This window comes from Fulmarus glacialis, unplaced genomic scaffold (genome assembly GCF_000690835.1).
Source record: "Fulmarus glacialis isolate BGI_N327 unplaced genomic scaffold, ASM69083v1 scaffold13721, whole genome shotgun sequence".
Classification (NCBI taxonomy): domain Eukaryota; kingdom Metazoa; phylum Chordata; class Aves; order Procellariiformes; family Procellariidae; genus Fulmarus; species Fulmarus glacialis.
Genome location: NW_009190946.1, coordinates 25,337 through 47,800, shown reverse-complemented (window position 1 = coordinate 47,800; position 22,464 = coordinate 25,337). Strand labels below are relative to the sequence as shown.

Genomic DNA, 22,464 nt, shown 5'->3' with positions numbered 1-22,464 from the left:
GCTTAACCTTAGTACAGGGGAGGTCCTTTGTCAGATTCTCCCATAGTATCCTTATAGTGAAATTGCTGAGCTAAGGACTGGATAAGCAGATGATAATGTAGGTAGAGAATTGGCTGGATCACTGGACTTGGTGGATTTGTGGATACGAAGTCCAGTTGGCAGTCAGCTATTAGTGGCTTCCCTCATGGATTGAGGCTGGGACTGATATTGTTTAATGACTTTATTAATGACCTGAGTGATTGGATGGAGTGCATTCTCAGCAAATTCACAGATGATATCAAGCTGGGGGGAAATATTCATACATTGAAGGGCAGCAGTATTTTTCAGAAGGGCCTCAGTAGGCTGGAGAAATGGGCTGACAGGGACTTCATAAAGTTCAAAGGCAACTGCCAAGTCCTGCATCAGGGAAGGAATAGGCCTATGCAACAGTAGAAGCTGAGTGCCACCTCGATAGAAAGCAGCCCTGCTGAAAACGATGTAGGGATCCCGGTAACAAATTGCAGCGTGTCCTTGCTTGAAAGGTAGCCAGTTGCATACTAAGCTGTTAAGTTACCAGCAGTGAAGCTAGCAGAAGGGAGGGAAGCAATCCTTCCTCTGCATTCACCATTTGTGAGACTGCATCTGGAGAACAGCATCCAGTTTTAGACTCCCCGGCACAAGGAAGATACCGATTTAATGGAGCAAATTCAGCACAGAGCCACCACGATGATTAGGCGGCTGGAGAAAAGAACATAAAAGAGGGGCAGAGAAGGGGATTTGGTTCATTTGGGGAAAGAGAAGACTAAGGGCACAGCTTTTTGCTGTCTTCATCTACCTAATGGGAGGGTTCAGAACAAGATCCCTGTCAAAGGTGCACAGTGATAGCATAGAACAACAGACAAACCAACACAAAAACTGCAACATGGGAAAATGCAATTAGATACAGGAAAAGTATTTTCACCATGAGGGTGGTCAAATGTTGGAACAGGTTACTAAGAGATGTTGTGGCATCTCCACCCCTCAGTGGACATTCAAAACTCAACTGGGCAATACTCTGAACAACCTGATCCAGTTGCACCTGCCTTGAGCAAGACAATGGATTAGACAACCTCCAGAGGTTCCCCTCCAAACTAAATTATTCCATGCTTTTTAAACCCAATATAGATCATTTGAATGTCACTATTGTCCTTTCTTATCATCCATACAAAATGGATCCAAACAATTCTCAGGGGTTAGGGCAACTTGTAAATGTCATATCACTGTTAAGAAACAGTCTATTTATTACTAATTAATTGTTTGGTTTAGAAGACAAAAAAAGATCAAGTAGTCCAACCTATTTTAGGCCTCTGAGGATTATTTTCCTCCGGATCATCAAGAAATGCTGGCATGTAGTTATTAAGCTCTGATTGCAGGCAATGAACCAGGTACCTGGAAGGGAGGGGGAAAAAAAAGAAATTTTAAAATCCTGTGTGTGTTCATTATGAATGCTTCTAAAGAAAAGGATCTACCAAATTACAAGATTCCTGAAATCGCAGTGTTATGTATGTGACTATAAGGAACCAAATAATATTTAAAAGGCCAGAGAGACCAGTTCTCCCACACCTTTCCTAGAAATGTTGGAAAAAGCATTAGGTTGTCAGGGAACAGCCTGTCAAACACAGCCACTTCAATGCAATATCGCTACCACACTTGCAAGCGAAGGTCATATGCCACATAAAGATATGTTGTTAGGCCAAACTTTGGTTCTGTAAGATTGCAAAAACTATTTTTTCCAAACAGAAATACAGTTTTCTGTTTTAAAATCTAGCAAGAGTAGTATTAAAAAAAAAAAAAATTCCTATTCTGAGCCAATGCACAAGATCCTGAAATGGCCCTAGTGTTCTGTGTAAACAATTTTTTGATTCTTGTATTTCTCTTACCTTTAACTACAGTGAAATGTCTGGTTTAGTATTCTATCGCTTCTAATAATTTAACATTTTCTTTAACACTGTTGTTGATAATTCATTTATACATTTTCTCTTAAGAACTGAAACTAAAAGGGAATCAAATTGTAAGCACATATATAAAGGAAAACATTTTATGGCTTTCTACAGCTCCCCTTTCTGTTTCACTGGTAACATTTGTAATGAAATATCCTTAATTGCTAGGAAACAGAAGCCATGGCAATTTCAACCAATTCTGGCGTATGCCAGTTGCTACCATCAAACAACATTTTCACAGCAGATTTCTTTCTTTTCATGCTTCTGTTGTGCTTTTTTATTTGCCTTCTAAATATATATTCCACAGTTCTGTTCTCCAAAAGTTTAATACATCCATTTGAAATCTTCCATGTTACAGTGTACTTAGGGGAGAATTCACACACAGCTAAAATTCAGAAATACCCATTCGCATCCAGCCTGCTCATCATCACGTACAGGGAAAAATACAGTGCCATTCCTTCCTAGCCACAGAAATATTCTGTCTTCAATGACTATCTAGCAAATTGAAGTAGCAAAGAGTTGTTTCAAGACACCAATCCAAAACACTGACCTATGGCAAAAATAGCTTCATTAACAGTTAGTAATTTAGAGGTGCTATAAAACTCGAAAGACACTGTCAAAATAGCTACTTGCTATACCCTATTTTCCCATAATTCAGCAATAGAAAAAAAAAAAATCTGTGGGAGCACATACAAAGTAGTTTGGTGCTTCTCTGATACCTTTCAGAAGTTCAGAAAACGATGATAAGGTTTCACATACCACATTCACATACTACATATTGCTCTTTAGAGTAATAAAGCCCCCTTTAAAGCTAAACAGTTAAACCATGGTTAGGCCTCCCAATCCTGTCACGGTATAAAAAGAAGAAAGGTTATTTTCTGTGCTATTACAGAAGTATGAAAAGACTATGTTTAAAATAGACATCCTACAAGTGGAGGAAGGCTAGGTATAAGTCAACCAATGTACACTAGGACTTCTCTAAACATTAGTTTCAGAGGCACAAATTTGCTGAGAAAAACTTGTTCAATACTAGCTTGGGGGAAAAATAAATCTAAATATATACAAAAATTAAGCCTTTCTTGCTGATTAGCACTGTGCTCACTCAATGTTGTTATCTTTGTTTGAGGATCCTTTCCTCAGAGGATACTTCATTCAATTTTTCTTTTAAGTATTGTAATTACCTGAGCTGACTAGCATAGGTTGATTTTACCCCAAGCTAAAATCTATCTTTACGTTTTTAAGAAAAAACTGTGCAAAAAAACCACTGTGCAAATTGCTATTTATGTGAATTACGAAAGGAGTAGATTATGAATATAATTAAAAGACCTTAAAGAGTGCAAGGTTCATTATTTTAGAGACCATAAATATTTAAGCCTATGTACTTATATATTAACAGCAAAAATAACCTTCCCTCACATCTCCATAAAAACCTTAAATTAAAAGAAAGCAATCAACACAAACTAAATTTAAATAACATTTCCCTAAAATTTTCATTGGCAGCCTCAACTATCACAAGAACAGCTAACAGATGAAACTCCTTGCATAGCTCAGTGATCCATATTCAAAAAACAAACTATCTGTCTAAAGAAGTAAGTCTAGCTTCTCCTGTAAGTCCTCCTCTCGGATATTTAACAATACACAGACATTATTGCTATACCCAAAATTTGGCAAAAATGTGAAGTTATTCTAAAAACCACAGAAACAGAGTATGTTAAGTGAAACAGAAGTTTCATAGCCTTACTTGAATGCCATTTGAACCAAGTGTGCCAAAACATCTTGTGCATCCACAGTAATTCGGCTAAGATCTCGATCTTGCTTTATGAAATTCAGTAATTCAGATGCATTTGCCATCCAAAAGGCAAGTGCCCCAGCAATATTCTTCTGTTTCTGTAAGTGGAAAGAAACAAGAAATAATACAGGAAAATAGTTTTCTGTTAAAGCACAGCAGCTTAAAAAGGCTCCACAAGATAGACCAGTACCTTTTCCCATTTCACCAAACATATCTCAGATACCAGATATTTGCAAAATGTTTATATGTAATATTGTAATTGCTGTAACTGGTAAGTTCAATTTTAACATGTTCACTGAACATACGAAATTCTATTAAATTGCCAATAGCCATATGAATAAAGCCATGGCATAAGCATCTAGTTGTATAGTGCTAAGAGCTTCGTGGAATGCAGTATCTGGTAATCTGTGCACTTTTAAGCGCATATTCACTACTGCCCACTGCCACCCTGATACTGCGGCTCACTGGCTTTGATACCAGGTGATTCAGTATCAAGTACTGATCTATCTCACCATCTCCCGACCACAAATGCCAGGCCAGGCAACCTCAGATGAAATCCAAAGAATAGGAACCACAAACAACAAAAAAAGAAAATAAAGGGAAGAAAAAGAACTTTGGTCATTTCATATCCACATTGAAGTGCGTTAAGCAGAAATTATGGAATGCCGTAAAAGTTGCAAAGTCAAAAAAGGATTTTAGTACTGCATGTTCCAGTTGCTGAATGAGTGTTATGAACTGTTCAAGTCCAGCTGTTTGAGTATTGTATTTTGATATGGAAGCAGCATGAGAAACTGAGCTAAGCCAACATAGCTAGGATCAGTTCCCAGCAATATATCCTACCTGATCAACCTGGTCTACCTCCTGGAGAAAAACGGACGAAGGAAATCAAACAGAATAGAAGAAAGAAACTTGTGAACAATCATGATAGTTTTAGAAATCAAACACTAAATATGAAGGTACAACACTTATGTTCACAGTTATACACAGATGCATTAATCAGTAGCTACGATGCAACTGAGCCCCTTTTAAAAAAATGAATTATTTTAATAGGACTAGTAGCACAACAGCTAAGAACTGAAGTGCCCACATGTCACAATTAATTCAAGGAATGCCCTATACTAGTTGACATCCCAGACTAGTTGGTTATTCCATGCTCAGTGCACCACAGAAACTCCACAGAATTTTTTGCAGGCAACGGGGTAACTAGCCATCCAAGTAACAGACCAAGGGAGCTATTTGCCCACACTGCTGCAATGAAGACAATGTACAAACAAACACAAAGGGGGACAGAAAACCCCCACCAAGAAAAAAAACAAACAAACAAAAAACAAACAAAACCAAACAAAAAACATAAAACACCTAGGACAGATTTAATACATGGCTTTTCAATTAAAGAACAAAAAGACTGCTTTAAACAACAAAAGAAAGTTAAATGAAATACCATACTAAGCTGCTTATATGCTGGTACATAAAAGCTACACTGAGTTAAGGAAACAAAAAAACCCCACCAGATATGTTTATCTGATTATTTAAAACTGAGGTCTTACTTAATTCTTTTTGGCTTTCTATTCAGACCACTCCCCCACTTGCAACACAGTCAGCTTAGATGCAAAAATTTGAGGTGTCATTTGTTGTTACTATTATTAATTTTAGTTAGAGCTCAAAAAACCAAATTGCCCCTGCTTTTTTGCTTCTTCCCCCTGTCCAATCAAGGCACTCTGAACCGACTGAAGATGTGTTGGCACAGAACAAAAGGAGATGCACCTTCTACAAACAAATGTTAAAATTTGCAGAGGATCAGAAATGCCACAGAATGATTTGGAAAAAATCAGGATACAAAAATGATAGAAATATGAATTGTTTCTATTCCTAGATTTTTATTGAAAGCACTGAGCCTTCTCATAGATCTCTCCAATTTTATCCCTATCTCATATAAGTCTTCTATAATGTTTGCATACAGTAATGCAAAGACTACAGAAAGTCACAGACTCAATTTGTTAGCAAGTACTCCTTGAGTAACTTCAGAAAGCTATCAAGTCTCCTTACGATCTAGGCAGGCAAAATTAGGATCTAAAGAATTAATTTGTTTACACACAGTACAGCACAAGAGTTTGTGCACCTTCCTTCTACTTCTGTTTTGGGTGCCTCTCTCCCCTTGCCTCCCATCTGTCTTCTCCGTCCTTCACACCCTCAGATCCCTTTCAGTGCAGGCATGCTTTACAGTCAAGACATACAAAAAAAGCGATTGTGATGCAGCGACTTATTACATGGTGGTTTAACTGTGACAGCCATCACTATAACCACTCATTCTATAGCTTAGATGAAGTAATTTGACTTAGCTTAGCTAGTACTGTTTATACTCCACTAAGCGAGGTCTAAGCTAATGACATTTTCCTGGTCAAGCTTTAGAATAATTTCTTTGTCTCTAGCCCATTAACCTTGAAATTCACTGAAGTTCTACTCTTTCATCCCATTTGTAATTTTCCCCCTTTCCTCCAGCTTCTTCAGCATGACATTTGGAAGAACCTCCTCCCAATTTTCTTCAACCTCCGACTCTCTCCAGTTTATTTCTTGCAACTAGGTAACACCTTTCACAAACCGCAAATGGAGCTACCACTTCCTTGTTGATGTCTTCCTTAAATTTTAGGTTGGAGATTAGACTGCAACTATAGAGTTGCAAGGCTGTAGAAATAGCCAAAGGACAGTCTAGACAAACACTTGGTTTTAACAGTTTTGTAATACTATTAGCACAATTATGTAAAATACACTTGCTTTCAACAACCAGAAGGCTGGACTGATTTGGGAAGCCCTTCTCAGTGCTGTAAATCAATGTTTTCACAGGATAATCTACTTTCTAGCTTTGATTTGTTTTCAAATCAAACTGATGTTTGAGCCCACCTCTCTCATATCTTCTAGCAGCTACATGGTTATCCATTTTAGTTCAACACAAAGAATGCAGAACTTTATCTTTGCTTTCCCACTGTACCCATCCCTGTCACCCCAAGTCTTTTTGTCCAGGCTCTTTGCATTTCATGTTCTCCACTACTGCCACAATCTCCCCCCTGACTTTCACAAATTCACTCTTCCACAGCCAGATCTTTTTTTTTTTTTAATAGCAGAACCTGAATATTTAACTTTTGATACCATTTCAATTTTATCAAATATCCATTTACCATGGCATCAAGAATCAAAGCAACGTGCTAGTTCTTCACTTCAGATTCAAACCACCTTTCAACCTCTCATCAGCTTCAGAATGTACATGAAAGGCTAGTCTTTGTTTTCTTACTGTAAAGTGTCTTCAACACCAGCATTTTCTCCCATTCTTTCATGTGAAAGGTGAGAACCTATTGTAACTGTTTACAGAGCTGTCTAATTATAACATTCTCCCTACTGAAAACTCCACTAACTCTTTCCAAAACCTGAACAAAAGCTGAACAGTTTTGGTTTGCTGTGACTTTATGCCACTCTCTTCTTGTTTACTTTCCTCTTCTCCCTTAATCAACCTGTTGTATAACACTTGCATCGTAAATTCTCTAAAGCAGGACTGATGCGTTTGTTATGCTTGTGCAGCACCTAGCGCAGCAGGGTCCTTGCTCTATACGGGCTACTATGGCAGTACTTTTTGCAACACATGTGTGTGTTTTAATAAATATAGAAATACATTTCAATTTTTCCTCTGAGAAAAACCTGCAGACAAAGAAGCTACAATAATTAATTAGTTAGTAAGGATACCTGAACTAGCACTCCTTTTTCAGGAAATGACCATTACATTTTATCAACAGTTACACAATGCAAGGTATTGTCTAATTTCGCAGACAACCCAGTGGATCTTATCCTGCATTCCTACACAAAACAGAACTCCCCCTGTGCTTCTGTAGATGTCTTGCACACATAATAGCAATAGCATCAGACTACATATAAGATGTCGGAACATTTGAGAACTTATGTTTCTCTTTTAAAGTAATTGTGTCAGCTTCGTTCAAAAAGTCCAGTTTTATTGCCATTTTTGTGATTACAGAAGTTGTAAAAGTAACAGGATCAAAATGAAAGAGTCATGTTTCTTTTTAATATGTTCACTTCAAGCATCAAGTGCAAACAACTGCTATCTATACGATATTCTTTAATAAGCACATCCAACTTGTTTTACAAGAGCTCATGGCCAGAAATGCTTGCAAAGATCTTACCTTCTAGAGAACAGAAGAGTAACTTCTTGTCAGAGAACATACCTTCAGAGCAACAGCCCCTCCCTAACCTCCCACATTGCTCAGGAGCGAGTTTCTTACCATTCGCATTATTCATTGACACAAAAGCAAACCTTCACGTGGGCAATCAATGCAATGCAAAGTCTGACCCTTAACAATAGTTGGTTAAACACTAAGAAAAAGACTAAGAAGGTTACTAGATAATCTACAGAATGTATTTAATTCCCTTGACATGTTTTTGCAGAGAAACTCACCTGTATAACTCCTTCCATCATGTTCACCATCTTGTTGACTATTGCAATGACTTTGTGAGTACGCTCAGTAGGAGTGATGTCAGGTCTGTACTGGCTTGACAATACATACCGACATGTCATATACAAAACATATGTAGGTGACAGCTTAAAATGAACTGTCGAGCTATTTGTGTAATTTATAATGGCAGATAAGAAGGCATCTTCAGCTGTAGAGAAAGAGGAAAAAAACATGTCATAAAGCCAAAGACAGAAAGAAAATGAAATAAAACAATTTCATAACTTGGGGCATAGAGGATTTCTTTTTGGAGGAGGAGGGGGGAAGAGCAGAGCAACTTACAGGAATTTGAACTCTAAATTGTTTATTATGTACTACAGTTACTTAGGCACAGTAACACCACACTTCTATATAAAGCTAGAAAATCTGATCATCAGGAATCATTTCTGTACTATTTCCTATCCCTTTGCTGAAAATTTGCATCTTCAAGGGAACAGGAAAATGCAAGTTTTATCTTGTCCGTTCAATTCCTACAAAACTCCCTTATTATAGGGAATTTTATACTAATAAAAATCTGTGTTTGCTTGCTCACAAATCTATTTAGTTTCAAATATTTGAAGTGTGGGCAATCTCTGGCACGGTATTTTTCTACCAGATCTGAGAACTTAAAAACCTGGGGACCAAGATAACAAAAAATTAAATTCTAAATGAAAATTTAAACCTAATCTGTTTTTTTATAAAATGGATTTTGACCAAGATGCAATCTATTATCCAAGGCATGGAGAACAGTATAGAAGAGAATGAATTCAATGTACTGTTGAGGAGGTGGGATTAACAGGTTTTTTCACAGTTAAATTTGAATATCTGAAGATAAAGAATTGAAATGCAATTAGAATTAGATATGCATGAACCTGCCTCAATATCCGAAGTGTCTGTTCACCCTCCCCAACAAAATAAATTATAGTACTGGATTAGCTATCATCTGTTTAGTCGTTATTCTTTTCAATATTTACTTAAGTTACCCTTAAGTTTTCAAACTGACTGAAATATTACACTAGTGTCAACAGGTTAGTGTTATAACTTCACAATTTACTCACAGCTTTCCCTGAATTCAATACTGGCAGGTAGTATCAGTTCTGGTCCGTGGGCATCCTGAGGTCTAAAGAAAGAAGACAAAAATTGAAACAATCCACACGTAAAATTCCACTGTAAAAATGACAGATTTCTCCAAATACACTGGTTCCAAATGCTGACACAACATCCTTCCCCACAATGATCTTTTTTTACCTTTCCTCTAGAATCATTCAAGCTATGTTTGCCCGCAACACAACGGATCAAAATATAGACTTGAGCTGTGGAGTCTGTGATATTAATGAACATCCTCTTCTGCACTGTATAGCAGACTGATAGGATCAGATTGCCATCTGCCATTGACAGGATTCAAATAACAAACTATTCATGGACACGTGAAAGAAAGTGAATGAAGCTTCACCTGAAACATCAGCTCCGTTACGACAAGTGTACTTTGCTACCTTTAATGCCCTTAAACCAATGAGAACTTGGTCAACTTATTCGTCCTTTCTTCTGGTAAGGAGGAAAAGGAGCTAAAATCTAGCCCCTACCCTCACCTGGCTGTTGCTATGCTATGTTAAGAAACAGCAGTCATTCCATGAGCCCCAGAACTATGTCCTCACTTAAACTGACTGCAGTGCTCTTTCTTATCAGTACCTATCAGAGAATTCACAGAGGAGAAAAATGAACAGAAAATTGATTCTTTTGGTGTCTATAAAAAGTTAAGCACATTTTTCATTCCTCCCTTAAGCAAAGGCATTAATTGAGCTGTTCTCTGTAGTTAGGCACCTATTTTGCACCTGAATATTTTGCGTATTTTTTAGAGAACATACAAAAGCTTAACATCTTCTACATGCAATAGCCAGTTTTAACCACATGTAACACAATAGGTAGCTTCCTACTTTCCCCAGAAATTTTGATAAAGAAAGGAATGTAATATGATTATATAAGCCTCATTCTCCTGAAAAATTTTAGTTATGCCACAAAGCAGAGATAGGACACTGAAGGCCTTTATTCACTTATCTCCGGTAGTAAAAATCCACAAGATAATTTTGAAAGCTGATGTCTAAAGATCTAAAATTAAATTTTAGCACGTTCAATCAAAAAACTAAGGGTACCTTTGTGTTTTGGTGGGGTTTTTGTTTTTTAAACTTGCAAAAACAAACCAACAGAGAACTCAGTTATGCCATCTAGATAATGCATTATTATAAAAAGAGCTCAGCAAAACAAAGTTCTGGGGAGCTAAAAGTGAAGGCACAGCAGGGCAATATGTACACAAATTTCTGCCAGTTCAGTTACATTTCAAACATGACAGCATGCTCTCTTTATGAAGAGCGCTCAGTTGGTGTGTAAATTGTAGCATGTCCTCTGTTTTTATTGCTATTTAAATTGAAGATGAACGAATTTTTCACTACCCCCACACTGTCAGAAGTGCATCGTCTTCACTGAGAACTTACTTATTTCCATAGAAGAATAACTAATACTCACACAGCATTATAAAAATAGAACTACAGTGACAACTCCAGAGAAATTTTTAATCTGTCATTATAGGAATGGTAATAAGACAAAGAAATGTTTCAACAAACTGGTTGGTAAACCAGTGACAGATTTCGGCTGATGATTTATTTCTTTTTCTTTAGAACAAAAAGATAGTGATCCCTTTTAGCACAAAGGAAGGAACAGGATTCTCAGTCTTCCCTCCAATAGGAGACAAAGCGGCATGAGAAACAAGAACTGATACGGATTAGTGCAAGATTGCTTACAGAATTTTGGAAATTGGCTTTAAGAGAGAAATGAATATGAAGAGGAAAGACTTCTTTAAAAAATGTTCATTTAGTTTTACCTGTAAATTAGTTCTCTAGGAACAGATGCAGTTAAGTCAATTATTTCAGCTACCTTAATATGAGTTTCCTTCAACTAATGTACCATTTTCTGCCTTCCCTAAGCACACAAGAAATACTCTCTAATTAAGCTTTGTAAATTGGAAATTTAAGTTAAAATAACTCTGTGCTTCTAATATGATAGCAGCTAGCCAACCTGCTTTGTAATTGGATACATTTTAAGTATATATTGTCTTTGTGCTTTTATAGAAAAATCCTCTCCGTGGTGATTAAATTCTCTGAGCCAAACCAGTCTGAAAGTCTAGTTAGGGTATGTCTAGCAAGGCCATAAAATATTGATCAGGGGTTGCCTCCTCTCTAAGTATAGCGTCAGGTAATATTACACTTCAAAATTGCATTAAAAACAATAATACATTCTCCAGATATTTCTGTATTCTTCCAGATTAATTGTCTATAATAAACTGCATTAAAAAAAAAATCCTCTGTCCTTATGTGGTTGTTTTAGCCAGCATACTAGCTACGTATAAATTTTGTAAGGCATGTTAAAATTAGGAATCAAGTAAGTGTCTGCATTCCATTAACACCACTTATATATCACCATTCTCATTTCCAAACACATTTTTAAGAACTCGTGAAGGGTATCCAAGGCAAAAAGTGATCTTTTTTTCTTTTTTATTATATGCTTGCTCATGCTAATTGAAGTCAGTTATCTAACAAGGATGTATAACCACAATCCTTAACTAAATAGTCATCATCTTTTATTTCACAGAATCACATTTCAATCAGAACAACCATACCAAATAAGTAAATTGGAGTTATGCTCTCTCAGATTTCAATTCTTTTCCTCCTAGAGGCTAGAGATGAAAAAATAAGGCAGCCAACTTCTAATCTTTGGTCTTCAACCCATTCAGTGAGTGATTGCAAGAAAGTCTTATTCGTCTTATTATTCACCTTTGAACAGCAGTGATGAACACACACAAAAAGAACAGACAAGGACACGTGGTACAGAGGTGGACTAGTTGTACAGTAACAAGAACCTGGAACTGTTTAGTGAAGATTTCTTGGTTTTTCAAACTAACATAGCAGTTACTTCACTCCACAATTACTGACTTTACAGTTCACAAAATGAGACCAGAGTATCCCAGAGGAAGCCTAACTAAAGATTCACAAAATACATCCACAAAGGGGAAGAATTCAGTTTACTTGAGCAACTCATTGCCTGGCATTTCCTAACGTGACAGCCTGACTTTGCTAATTTGTTAATCTCAACATAATGAATGTATCTGAGAAAGAGCACGTGATAGAAATGCTGTATTTAGATAATAACTCTCAATGTAATTACACAACACATACTATACACATATAAGATATACACAGAAATAAAACAGCAATGTCAACACTGGTGATAAAAAAAGATCTCTGCGGTTGCAGCTATCACAAATTTAAGTGTAATTTGGATGCCTCTCTAAAAACATTTTCTGTGCACAGGCACCAAGGTGAAAAAACCCTGTGGAACAAACAGTAAGACTTGTATGTGTATTGTCTTCAGAAGGAATTTTAAAAGTTTAAAAAACCAAAATAAAGCCAAGATGCAGCTCATTGATGGCTCTGTATTTTTGGACCATAAAGCTATAGTACAAGATAATCCTCTTGCAACAAGTGCTCTTGCTGAAAGGCAGAAATACAGAAATTTAACACATACAAATGCACAGCTAGAACTCAAGAAATATTAACAGTAGAAGCCTCAAGGACTTCTGACAGGCTACAAAAAGTTCACAAAGAAGTTTTGTTGATCTTCTATGAGAGGAAAATTACAGTTAAAACACTAGTAATTCAGCAAGAAGGAATTAAATCTTCAGCAACCTTAATAAAAACAGTTCTGAAAAAGACACTCAAGATTCCCAGGCACTCTAACAAGAGAGTGCAGAGTAGAACCGAGTCGTATTCTACTGTAACTTCACTGATAGCATTTAAAAGATGTCCCTGCTACAAAACACTAGAACATCAGGAATTCAGTTCAGGTGGAAGCAGTTTTCTGCCCTTTTTTTTTCTTTTTCTACCACTCACATCTCTGAACTCTGTTTTCTGTCTAGTGAATAATAAATCCACCTGAAGATACTAGAGGCTTTATACTAGAAGCTTTACAACTCGAATCACTGCACTTTTTAACCCTGCAGCACATTTACCTTACCTTTCATCCATTTATCATAGCAATTAATCTAAATTTAAAAGCCGATTTACGTAGACAGCAATGCAATCTTGTATTTTTTTTAAGATTTGAAAAAAATTCTTTTTCACAGAATCACAGAATTGCTGAGGTGCGAAGGGACCTCTGGAGATCATCTGGTCCAACTTCCCTGCTCAAAACAGGGTCAACTAGAGCAAGTTGCTCACGACCTTGTCCAGTCAGGTTTTGAGTACCTCAAGGATGGAGACTCGACACCTTCTCTGGGCAATCTGTTCCAGTGTTCAATCACTCTCATAGTAAAGAAGTTCCTCCCATCAGGTATTTACACACATTGATAAGATCTGCCCTGAGCCTTCTCTTATCAAGGCTATGTAATTCCAACTCTAGGTACCCTCTCATTCTTTTCATAAATATGTTCTTTTTATCAGAACTGACCAAGACATTGGACTCCAAAGAAAAAACAATCGCACAGAAGCCTAAGCTGAAAGGGACCTCTAGAGATTACGTGCTCCAACCTTCTGTTGAAAGCAGGGCTTTATCCAGGGTTATCCAGAGCCTTGTCAAGCAGAATCTTGAAAATTTCCTGTGAGGGAAGTTTCTACCAGTTCTCTGGGCAACATATCCCAATGTTCACTTGGTCTCACAGTGAAGATTCCTCCCCTACACTTCCTACAGCCAGACAGTTTTCCACTGAAGCAACTTCTGCTCATTGCCTCTTCACCTGTCAACCAGCATCCTTGTGATGACAGCACCTCCATCTTCTCTATAACTACCCTTTTAGGTATTGGAAGATTATGATTAGATCCACCCTGAGCCATGTTCTCTTTAGACTGAAAAAACCCAATCCCTTCAACCTTTTTTCATACATCGAGTTCTTTAATCCTCTAATCATGTTGGTGGAGATGTCTCTTCACAGGACTGTTGCCAATTTTTCAATCTCTCTCTTGAACTGGGGGCACCAAAACTGGACACAGTATTCCAGGTGTGGCCTAACAAGAGCCAAGTAAAGTGGGATAATCATATCCCTTGATCTGCTGGCTGTGTTCTTGCTGATGCAGCCCAGGACATAGTTTGCCTTCACTGCTGCAAGGATACACTGCTGACTCAAGTTTAGCTTGCTGTACACCAGGACCCCAGGTTCTTTTCAGCAGAGCTATAATCCAAATGGTCAGACTTCAGCCTACATTGCTCTTGACATTTTCTGTCTCATGTCCAGGACTTCACATTTACTTCTGTTAAACTTCATGCAATTCTTGTGTGCATAGGTCTCTCTGAACAGTGGCTCTTCTTTGTGGCTTATTTGCTATTCTCCAAGTTTGGTATTACCCACAAACTTGGCGACGATGCATTCAATCCTATCACCCAGATTGTTTATACAGTTACTAAGTAGTATCGGATCCAATACTAACCTTGAGAAACTCAACTCACGACCAGCTGCCAAGTTCAACTTTGAGCAATTAACCATCACCCTCTCAGCCTGGCAGTTTAGGCAGTTTTCCACCCATCTTGTGGTCCACTGATCCAGACCGTATCTTATCAACAAGGATGTTCTGGGAGATTGTGACAATGCCTTGCTAGAATCAGGTAGATGATATCATGCCCAGAGCTCTCCCCTCATTAACTATGCAAGTTGTTTCATCATGGAAGCCAGTCAGGTTGGTCAAGCATGATTTATCCTTAGTAAATCCATGCTGTCTTTTCTTAACCACTTTCTTGACCTTTGTGTGCCTTGAAATAGCTTCTATGAGGACTTGTTCTACAATTTTCCCAGGGCCTGAATTAATGCTGACTGGTGTGTATTTTCTGGATCTACCACTTTGTCTTTTCTGGAGATGGGTAGCATTTGCCCCTTTTCCTGTCATTTATTACCTCTGATCTCCACAACCTTGCAAAGATGAGACAGTGGCTTTGCAATGATGTCAGCCAACTCCCAGCATCTTTGGATGCATGCCATGGACGGAAAATAGAGACAATTTTTGAAGCAATGCTAATATTAAAAGACATTGTCTAACAAGGAATTGAGTCCTTTTGGATAGGCACAAACTGAATTTGAACAAGGTATTATGAATTATGAGACTGAATAGCAAGAAAACGGCATACGATTTGAAGTCAGTGTTTTCCACTATGGCTTTGGAAACAAACTGAATATGCAGGGCATGAAAAGTGTCATTCTGCACCTGAAAAAAGGGCCTATGAGCAAAATGGGATAGCGTTTATCTACCTATTAACAGCCACTATATCATAAAAGCAAAAATCAAGAAGGAGGTGTTATAAGCATTTACAAATTACATAACTTTGCAAGACAAGCATTCTTGCTCACAAGACTTGCGAACAACACTACTGTAGAAATAGGAGTGACCTGGTTATTTCCCTCTCCAGAGTAAAGCATATCATCTTGCCACTGACAAATGAAAATTTCAAATAATTGTACTTTTGTTATTAAAGGAATTTCATATGACATCCCTAACCACAAATCAACAGTGGTGTGACATGACTATCAGCTTGGCTTTACAAAAAAAAAACTACAAATAACAGAATATTGAAGCAAAGGAATATTTTTTTTTTAATATTCTGAAGTTTTTTGCTTTGTTTGTTAATCCTGGGTTTTATTGGGAGTGAGATCTCAAAGGAAATCTCATTTTCCATAGGAAAAATCAAGTAGTTTAAAATATTTTAATACACTGCTTGATCTATCAGAAAAATGTATCCAGTTTTTTCCATTATGAAAAGTAATGGATTACACATTTCCTACCTGCTTTCCTGTCTGCGGTAATCTTGCTGCTGTTCTATTCTAATCATTGGCTTCACCATTCCTCGTTCAGCTGTGCTGGATGCTGATGATGTCCTGTCACCATCAAGCCTGCTGGTGCTCTAATTCAAAACAGCGGGACAGGTGCTTAGCATGCAAACATTGGATTAGCCAGTATTTGTGCTTGGCACTATTAAAATGAAGTATCAATTTGATGTTTGAAAAGAGATGGGAAAACAGAAGAGAAGAGTACAGCACAGAATCCAGCAGCTCAGCAGGTGTTTTCACCACAACGAAGCATCAAAGAGCACACTTGCAATTCAAAAGATGACAATGGCCAGCTAGGAGCAGCTATTTGTTAATGCATTGCAAGATCATATAATGAAAATTTCAAACGTCTTTATTTAAAAGTTGCATAGTTATCAATACAAAGTAAGAATGAATTGTTAATGAAAACTTAGCTAAGAGACAAAGTTAAACATATTAACAGATTTAAAACTGGCTATGCTCCCCTACCCTGCATCTGCAATAGCGCCAAGTGCTTACATAATTTATCCTGTTCTTAAGAAAAGTCTGATCTGCTAGACAGTACGTAATTTTCCAAGACAAGAAATGGAAATTCAAACTATGCAATTTTTTATGTACAGTTTCATTTGTTTTCTTTCAGTGTCACAAGCTCCTTAACCGGAAGCTTTTAATTTATCATTTCCAATTACATCAAACCCTGTCAGGAAGGGGAAAATAATGCTGCTTTAAGCAGCAAAATATGTAGCAATTATTTTTCAGTATAAACAGTTGAAAACAAAACATCAGTAAAATATGAAGTGTTTCCCTATTTCCTAAGAAATTTTTAGGACTAGATAATTCTCTTTGACACAAGAAAACCTAAAAAAAGTGCATCTCAAAACAAGAGTTTGAACAAAATAGTTTTTTCAGTACTGACATGCCAATCCATGAATCACTTTTCATCACCAGGTCTCAGAGAACTTTCATTGAAGTTATTGTTACCTCTCTTCCAAATAGAAAAGCAAACTCATAACAGCAACTGTTAGAAAACAAGTGATTCACCAGTGATTTAAGAAGATGTCATGCACATTCTCAAACAACTCAAAAAAAAAAAAATTAAATTTTCCCAAGCTTCCCTAGGTCCACTAAAAGTATTTTTCTAATGAGTCTGAAAAGAATATGACATATGCTATATAATAATGTCAGAAACTCCAATTCTGAGCAATTTTGAGGCATTTTAATATTTTACAAAGTTTCTTTTTTTTTTTTCCCTTCCAAAATGTCACTAAATAAATTCCTATCAGAGGTAAAGAATGCATCCGAGATAAAAGAAAGCATTGTCACAAAGAAAGAAAGGAGAAAAACTGAATCAGAAGTCTGTGGCAAGAAAAAAGATTTTAAGACTAACAAATATATTCAAAAGCTATCAGAGTATTATTAATACCTACACTGCCACACCAATATCACTAAATTTCTTTACAAGTATTTCAATTTGATAATAGTAGAAATAAAACATAAGAGGAAATGCATTTCTGGGATGACTACTATATGTCATGTTACTGAAATAATTCATTCTCTCATTTCATGAGGCATGTGATGATAGTACCAAGCATTAACCATTGTGTTATTTTACTCTATTTGTTTGCTCTCAGAAAATGCAACTCTGGCACAGAATTTATTAACAGAAAGACAGTGCAAAAAGAAAGCAAGAAAAGATTATCACCTCATAAAATATTTACAACTATGACTGCAGAGGCAGTTTGTTTAGTCAATCAACGTGTGTACACGAGCTCTATTGAAGTCAAAAGTCACATCCATTAAATTTTAAAAGCCTAGTTAAATTAAAATTGAACACCCTTTCACATTTTATATAAAACATTTATTTACCCTATCGCAGATGACAATAGTCATATGCTACATACATGAGATAATGATATATCATTTCTAATATGAATCTCTAGCTGCATGTAATCTGCCTTTAATAGGTCAGTTTGGGGAGAAACTATTCCAGGCTTGAGGAATTTCCCTTTCTAAAAAAAGTTACTATTCTTGTAACGGAATGCATGCCAAATGCTAATACAAACGTAAACAGAAAAGTTCTGTGGAAAAACATAATAATGCACATGATACCCAAGCCCACCCACAACAGGAAATGGCTGGGGAGAATGATGAACTGGCCGCACTTTACCAAATACTACTGATGTTATAATAAACTTACACATGATCTTTTATTATTTATTGCTAATTTAGTCATAATATAATACCTTGCTTGCTGGTAATGCTGTTCCACTGTGAACATCTCCCTCCAGATCAAATGTGGTTTCCTGAACAGCTCTAGAAGCAAGATAACATTTCAAGTACTTTTTAGAAATTATATTGTTAAACATTTAACAAATAAGGAACAGACCAGCTAAAATTAGTAATTTAAAATTCAAGAGGTATACCATGAGTCCAGTTAATATTAACTTTTTAAAACACTGTATCAATTCTTTATATAAAAACACTACAAATATTTATACAATTTCCTTTGAAAAAAGAGATTTAGTTACATTTTTTTCCCAGTCAAGTGAGAAAATATAAATACACATAAACATAAATAATGTAAATATAAACACACATAAAAATATGTTCAAGGTATTGTATTCACTGCAGTAGACTTGCTACAATTTTTTGCTCAGCTCTTCAGTACTAAATCTACAACAATCTTGACAATGTAAATCATTCATAAATCATAGTATTGCATTTTATTATCTGCTTATTCTGAAGATTTAAAAAATATTTGATTGTTCAAGCTGCAATAGCCCTTTGCGAGCCCTTTGCCCTTTGCCAGGGCTGTCCAGGTAAAGCTCTGCAGTAGTACAGTGCTTTGCAGTTGACTGTGTAAACCTGCAAGAGCATTTGTTTATTGATCTGCAGGCTAGATGTAGAATGAACTCAAGATTTAAGCAGAAATATTACGTGACAGCTAAATGGCTGGAGGTCTTCCTGCAGACAGGTCCTACAACAAGCAGACAGTGTACTTCCTCGTTAAAATAAAGTGGAGAAAAAATAACGAAGTATATATCTACATTAACTCAGCACATTAGCCAGAAGAGCCTCTTTTCCTAGGTATCTTTCTCTCATTCACCTCCAAGCCAATTTGTTTCTTTTCTAAACCACAGTATACTACAATAGTAGCCTCATTTGGACCCAGAGAGGATGGAAGATATGATGTTATTTTTTTTCCATGCTATACAGTCTGATTTTAAGACTATTTCTCCTGAATACTTCTATAGCCACTGAACAGAATACCGGATCCCCAAGTCACTAAGTCTATAATCAGTATTTTTATTATGCACCTATCAAAACTATGAATATACAGAGAAACAACAGGATGGACTTCTGGACTGTTAGTCCTTGCAACACAGAAACTAGAAGGTAAGTAATCACACTGTAAAAAGTGGTTGCTATATCGACACATTTAGTTTCCTAACTTGACAGTCTCATTTCGTAACTACCCTACTTAATTTCCAAATCCTTCTAGTTGAATTTTAAAAGTTACTATCCCAGAAAAAACAAAAACCAGGCTCTCTGAAAACATTCAGTGAATTCTTTACTTTTCCTGGAGGTTGGATGAACTTTGAAATATATTAAAATAAGGCATTCCACTGTTTTTAACACAGAAGTGAGCATCAGGAAAACTTCCCTGAGTACTTTATAATGAAAAAGACACTTGCTAATCCTAAAAAAAATCACAAGGTGGAGCTCAAGTATTGAAATAGTTATTATATATTTAACACTTAAAAGCAGCTACTCAGAACTCATTTAAAGTCATACTCTAGCCACAGGCCATTTATAATGCTCTCATTCTCTATTTTTTCCAAGGCTCCCCCTTCACCTCAGTGGGAAGAAAATAAATTTTACTCACCCGGTTTTGTGTCTTGGACCTTTGACCATAAGACTTGCATCAATAGGTCTTTTAGGAATAACATGGTCCTGAGTGGGATCCACAAACTTAAATACATGAGATGACCCAAACTGAACCTTCATTCCACTTTGCAGCATAGTGGTTTCTGAAATACGCTGACCCTCCACATAAGTTTCAGCATCAATGCTTCTCGGGGTTACAGTAACAACTCCATCCATATTAGTGAGGTCACAATGATGAGGCTGAATTCCTGGACCAAATAACTGCAAATAGAAGTAATTAACATGGAATAAACTAAATTATACAGCAGCAGAAATTAAAACAAAAAGACTGAGCTGCAGCTTACCCTATTTACAGACAAGTAACTTAACTTTGCTTGCTTATGAATTTAACACGAGTGGTACTAAAATCAGTTGCGTTTGATTTCAATTTTCTTTGCAACAGAGATAATAAAACACATATTTAACTAAAATGTGCAGCAGAAATCCCTTAATGAAAAATTTTTCACTTTTTTGGTCATATGCTGTTCAGAACTGTTTTCTTTCACTTCCTGTTTTAATGTGAAATCTCACAATGCAAGTATTTACAAGTCAACTAACTGGACTGACGTGGACCCAGGGTGCTATAAGAGACTCCCTGGCATGAACTTCATACAACTATGCTTGTTTTATACATTCAAGAAATTCTACCTCACTCAAAGGGGTTGAGACTAGGACTTGAAAGCCATTAAGCAGTTACGATAACACTGATACGTACCATTTGATTCAGTGACGAAAAAGAATACCCCATTTCAAATAATGAAGCCCTTACTTTCCTCTTAAAGCAAGAGAGGGGAAATAAAATAAATCAGAGAGTTATGACCATTAACATGAAATTGCAGCAGTATTTTACCCTTCTAGCTTTGAAGGGTATTCACAGAATATTTTACTAGTTTCCACAATTACACATAACTGACCAGAGATCGGATCAGTTCTGTCATCTGAGTCTGCTTTTTTTCCATACCTGAATAGAATTGTCATCAAATTTTTCGGTTCCAACTTCAGTGACACTTAATTGTAGACGATAGAGCTTTGGCTTATCTCTGGAGTCAGAACCATCTGTACAGCAAGTGACAAATATTAATTTGCAAGTTATTAATTAAAGTTCAATACTCACACAATATTTCTACATTATTGCAATTTAGTTCAGAGTAGCAATGTTCACCAAAAAAAAAAAACAAACTGAGTGACATTCTTTCAAGATTTGTTGGGAACTTTGTTGTTCATAGTAGTGTAAAAACATTGAAAGTAGACAGAGCCCACTCAGAGCGACTGTTTTCTGCAAGTGGAAAGAACAAAGTAATCAAGAACTACTATACAGAACATACTTCGAAAAACTTTATTTGTTAGTAGTTTAAGCAATACAATTTTTGTTAATCTCTAAGATTTTATATGGGTATACCAATATGGGTTTAAAAGATTTAGAAAATAAGATATCTGGAGATCTCAATAATAATAGTATTTATTGATCTTACTAAAAGTACAGATTATCAGCCATATCTACTGTCAGGTGGCCAACATGCCAAACTGTTTCCTATTCATCAGATACTGAAATCAGGCGATATTAAAAGAGAATCTTACAAAATGTTTACCTATGACAGCTTTGGTCTACAGGACTGTAGCACTTCTGGCCTTATCTTTATAGTCCCATTGACCTATATTTTCATCTTGGAGAAAATGAGGTCAAAGATAAAGTTTGTCTTCCTCCTCCCCCCAGAAGAACATATAGTCCAAACAGCACAAAATTTCGCAAGATACACTGGATGCAGCACAGGATTTAGCTGCTGCCTTCACAGGCTAACACAGATGGGCTTTGGCACACACACAAATCCTCCTCGCTTCCCAGAAAATACTACAACTTTAAATATTATCAGATACTAAACTAATACTGTCACTTCTGATTTTTCTCCAATTTCTTCTCCAAAGGGAAGATGCAAAAAAGGGAGGCTGCAAGACAAAGAATGTCCTACCTGCGGACATGAACAATGATTTCAAGTCATCCCCAAAAAGCATTAGAGAATATTATTAAAGCCATGGCACATAGAGTGATACTTTCTTCAGTAGGATACTAGTAATCTTCAGATTTTAAATGAAAGTCAATATAAACAGAATCTCCATAAATCTAATTGTAAACTCCCAGCATTACTACCAGGATGTGTTTATTAAAATCAGAATGCAAGCCATTTAACGATAAAATGTCACTTAGCCTATGAAGTCCTCTGTCAATCCTCCAATGAAGGGTATTTAAAGGCATTAAAAGTCAACAGCACAGAGAAAACAGTTAAGAACCATACACTGACTAAAAGGAAAAGATACAAAGAAAGGAAGGCAACGGTATAAAAGAACAGAAAACACAAAGTGAATGGAGGGGGGAAGAAGCTGGGTTGTCAATAAAGAATGATACCAACAGTGTTTTACATGATTTTGACATGGGGAAAAGTATAATGGGTACTCCTAGTAGTAAGC

At 36.5% G+C, this 22,464-nt stretch overlaps 1 protein-coding gene across 1 annotated transcript in view; it reads right to left on the bottom strand.

Annotated features, from left to right (window-relative positions):
* Positions 1 to 22,464, bottom strand: part of MLLT4 (myeloid/lymphoid or mixed-lineage leukemia (trithorax homolog, Drosophila); translocated to, 4) — a gene marked incomplete at its 3' end in the record, with an annotated part of 49,482 nt that overhangs the window by 5,464 nt on the left and 21,554 nt on the right. The window contains exons 9-17 of the mRNA XM_009586505.1: positions 20,963 to 21,057; positions 19,961 to 20,223; positions 18,318 to 18,387; positions 16,051 to 16,169; positions 9,296 to 9,357; positions 8,204 to 8,409; positions 4,588 to 4,608; positions 3,700 to 3,845; positions 1,313 to 1,407 (exon numbers count right to left, since the gene is read on the bottom strand). Of these exons, the coding sequence (XP_009584800.1) occupies positions 1,313 to 1,407; positions 3,700 to 3,845; positions 4,588 to 4,608; positions 8,204 to 8,409; positions 9,296 to 9,357; positions 16,051 to 16,169; positions 18,318 to 18,387; positions 19,961 to 20,223; positions 20,963 to 21,057 (1,077 nt within the window). The remainder of the gene's footprint in view (positions 1 to 1,312; positions 1,408 to 3,699; positions 3,846 to 4,587; positions 4,609 to 8,203; positions 8,410 to 9,295; positions 9,358 to 16,050; positions 16,170 to 18,317; positions 18,388 to 19,960; positions 20,224 to 20,962; positions 21,058 to 22,464) is intronic.